General features: G+C 47.1%; 1 protein-coding gene across 4 annotated transcripts in view; it reads left to right on the top strand.

The window, feature by feature from the left end:
- USP48 (ubiquitin specific peptidase 48) overlaps positions 1-3,098 on the top strand; it is a 30,102-nt gene that overhangs the window by 9,954 nt on the left and 17,050 nt on the right. For all 4 annotated transcript variants that reach the window (XM_035901921.1, XM_035901922.1, XM_035901920.1 and 1 more), the window contains exon 10: positions 775-924. In XM_035901921.1, coding sequence (XP_035757814.1) covers positions 775-924 — 150 coding nt within the window. The remainder of the gene's footprint in view (positions 1-774; positions 925-3,098) is intronic.

Raw genomic sequence — 3,098 nt, 5'->3', positions numbered from 1 at the left:
CATTTTAATTTTTTTTCAGCTTGAAATGGAAAACATTAAGTCCGTATTGCAAAAATTAGTTCATGCTTTTTTGCTTTTTTTTTTTTTTTTTCCCTGCTGAGGTTCTGGATTTTTGGGGTTTTTCCATTTGCAACAGCAAAAATTCCTGTTTCCCTCACCTTTCTGTGGACACCAGGATCTGCCTCGGCTTATCTCCCATCTCCTGAGGGATTTTTGTCCTTGGGTTTGCAACGTGCTCGACCCCTCTCGCTGAGATCGCGCGTACCCGTGGGGCTGCACGTTGGGACAGGCTTCAGGTAGTGTCGGTAGGGTGAGACGCTCTTGCTTCTGCTCTGGGAACGACGGTGGGAGGCAGAGAAATGGCTGGAGCAAGAGGAATAGTAAGGGAGGGATTGAAGCAGGCAGCAAAGTGTCCTGCCGTGCTCCAGCTCTGAGCCAGTCGCCAAACCCCGTTGCACTTCGCGTGGCTGCCAGCACTCGGCGTAGGCTTGTTAGCAAGCAAAGGATTTCTCTTAACGCAGCAACCAACCCCGAGTAAATTGTTTTCTTGGGCGCCGTTGCAGCACACGGGGCAGTTGTATTTAATCATCTGCAACCATAAATATTGGAGAGAGCAACATCCATGTGCTTGGCTTTTGGAAAGACCTCCTATGTCGGTAGCTGCGTGGGGGAATTTTTAGGCTTCCTTGTTATCCCCAGATAACCGATCGCAGGGATAATTAACATAATTGGCATTTTTCCTTGAAATGACTGCTTTTTCATCTTTCCCAACAGCTTTTCTGCAGGAGCTGGTAGAGCGTGATAACTGCAAGTTTGAGGAGTGGTGCAATGAAATGGCCGAGATGCGCAAACAGAGCGTGGCCAGAGGCAAAATCAAACACGAAGAGGTGAAGGAGCTCTACAAAAAGTTACCCGCTGAAGCTGGTCTGTAAGATATTGTGGTAGTATTTTGTCGTAGACCGTTGCTAAGATTAGTAATGTTTTGTAACTAACCCACAACTCGCTTCTGTGGCCTGAACGCTTCGCTAGAAGGCATTAGCTGCAGCCTGCTCAGAAGGGGAGAGTGATCGCTGTCTGTTGTTGCTGTGTGCATGCTTACGATTTGCTTTCCCTCTCTTGTTTTTCTGCCTTAACCTATTTTTCTCCTTTTTTTTTTTTTTTTTTTTTTTTTTTCTCATTATAATGGCCTCTGGTGTCGCTAATTCCCTCTTGCTCCTTCCCCATCAGTCAGTCTCCTGTGTGCTTCCATGCATCGTGACTGTTTTCTTCTGCCCGGTGAGCAGCTCATCTCGTTAGCGTTTAGTAGCATTGAGGCAGAATAACTGGCCGGTCTCAAATTGCCAACTCTCGTCAAGTTTTGGAGCTGTTGATCCAAATTAATCAGCAGGTAACAGGGTACGAGAACACCTGGCCTCCAGCAGGAAATTATTTGATTCATCCCTGCCAGTGCTTCAAAGCCCTGTGCCTAAGCTTCATAGTCCATCCGATGAGTGACTGGGGCTAATCCTTTCCTACTATTCCTTGTGTTGTGTCACCTTAGCATAAGGATTTTTATTCCCCTCACTTGTTTCTCTCCCCTCTCCCTCAAAACAAGTGGAAGGGCACTTGCTCTGTCCATCCAGTGCGGGGAATTTCTCTCCGCTATGCGCAACTCCTGAAAACTTCAGGACATTTGTAATTAAAGACTTCAAAATGCGTTTAATTGTGTAGCCTGTTAGACCACTTGACTTTTAGCTTTTAATATTCATTGCTCAACGCTCAGAACCAGCAGTGAGACTCAAGCAGACGAACAGCAGAGTCCTCGGCTCCCATAAACGTCTGCCTCTTCAGTTTACGAACCCAGGTTTGCAGACAACGGGCGCTTAGCTCCTGAACAGGAGGGTGTCGCAGCTCATCTTGCCAAGTCCCCGCAAGCCTGAGTGGTGTTAAAATGTCACCAGTAAATCAGCCTTGTGGTGGAGGTATGAATCTGCTGTGAGTCACCGTTAAAAAGGAGCAGCGAGCACAACTCCGGTGTGTTTTCTCTTCCCCTTAGTCGAAATGGAACCGTTTGCTCTTGGCATTTCTAACATGACAAGAGGAATATATCTTGAAAAGATGTTTTTTACAAGTGCAGGTAAAGCTCCTCTGCCCCAATTTGAAGATGGCAGGGCCTGAAGCAGTGCCCTGAGTGGTGCCCGCTCTCTGCTGCTGGGCATGTCCTGGGCACAGCGGCTTCCTAGCACAGCTGGAGGCAGCCCATACCCCAGAGCTGCGCGGGGTCCGATCCTGCGGGAGCTTGGGACTCTCTGCAGCTGTGCAGACACGTTTGCTGCCAGCTTTGTGTAGCTTGCCCCAGAAAAACGTACTTTCCGGGGGAGGCAGCTCTCATCCCAAACTAGCAAACCATTTCTGACAGCCTTGCAATTCTCTGGAGGTCATGGCTGTGTATCTCTGACGGCGTTGCGTAAGACGAAAATACTGCTGATTTATCCTGCAGAAGACCGAGGGTTTGAAGCCAGGTTTCACAAAGATCCAGTGCAAGCTGGAAGACAAAGTATTTTCCTGTAGCTTCTCTGTCGCTCCTTTGTATGAAAGGTTAAGGCTTTGCGTTCGTTTGATAAACATAACTAATGGCTATGTTTCCCCTCCGTTTCAGAGCTGCCCTCCTTGTGTCAGTGCAACATGGGTTTAATTTCCTCCTAATTCCCCACTCATCTTGCCGAAGGGTTTAAGCATCAATACTGGGTCTCTGTATCAAGGTCCAGGGGTTTCACCCAAAGCTGTTCCACTGCTCGTACAGACGTTGACCCACTCCTGAACCTTGTCTTTGCATGAGGTGTTTCTCCTTTAGCAAACAAGGGCAAGCCTGCTGCTCGGTTTCAAAAAAAATCATGCTAAAAAATTTGAGCAACTTTGTTTGCACTGTGAATATCTTAAAAAAAAAAAAAAAAAAAAAAAAAAAAAAAAAAATCTTTAAAACGTGTGAGTGTTCTCGCTCAGAGCAGCCCAGAACAACACTGAAACTGTGGGCACTGAAGGGACAGGGCGAACATTGACCTCGTCTCTTTTCTGTTCTTGCCTTTTAATTTTCAGTTTAACCCCGATGAGCTCGCTCT

Source organism: Egretta garzetta, unplaced genomic scaffold (genome assembly GCF_000687185.1).
Source record: "Egretta garzetta isolate BGI_Z169 unplaced genomic scaffold, ASM68718v1 scaffold69, whole genome shotgun sequence".
Classification (NCBI taxonomy): domain Eukaryota; kingdom Metazoa; phylum Chordata; class Aves; order Pelecaniformes; family Ardeidae; genus Egretta; species Egretta garzetta.
Note: the sequence above shows the minus strand (reverse complement) of the source record. Positions and strands in the feature narration are given on the sequence as shown.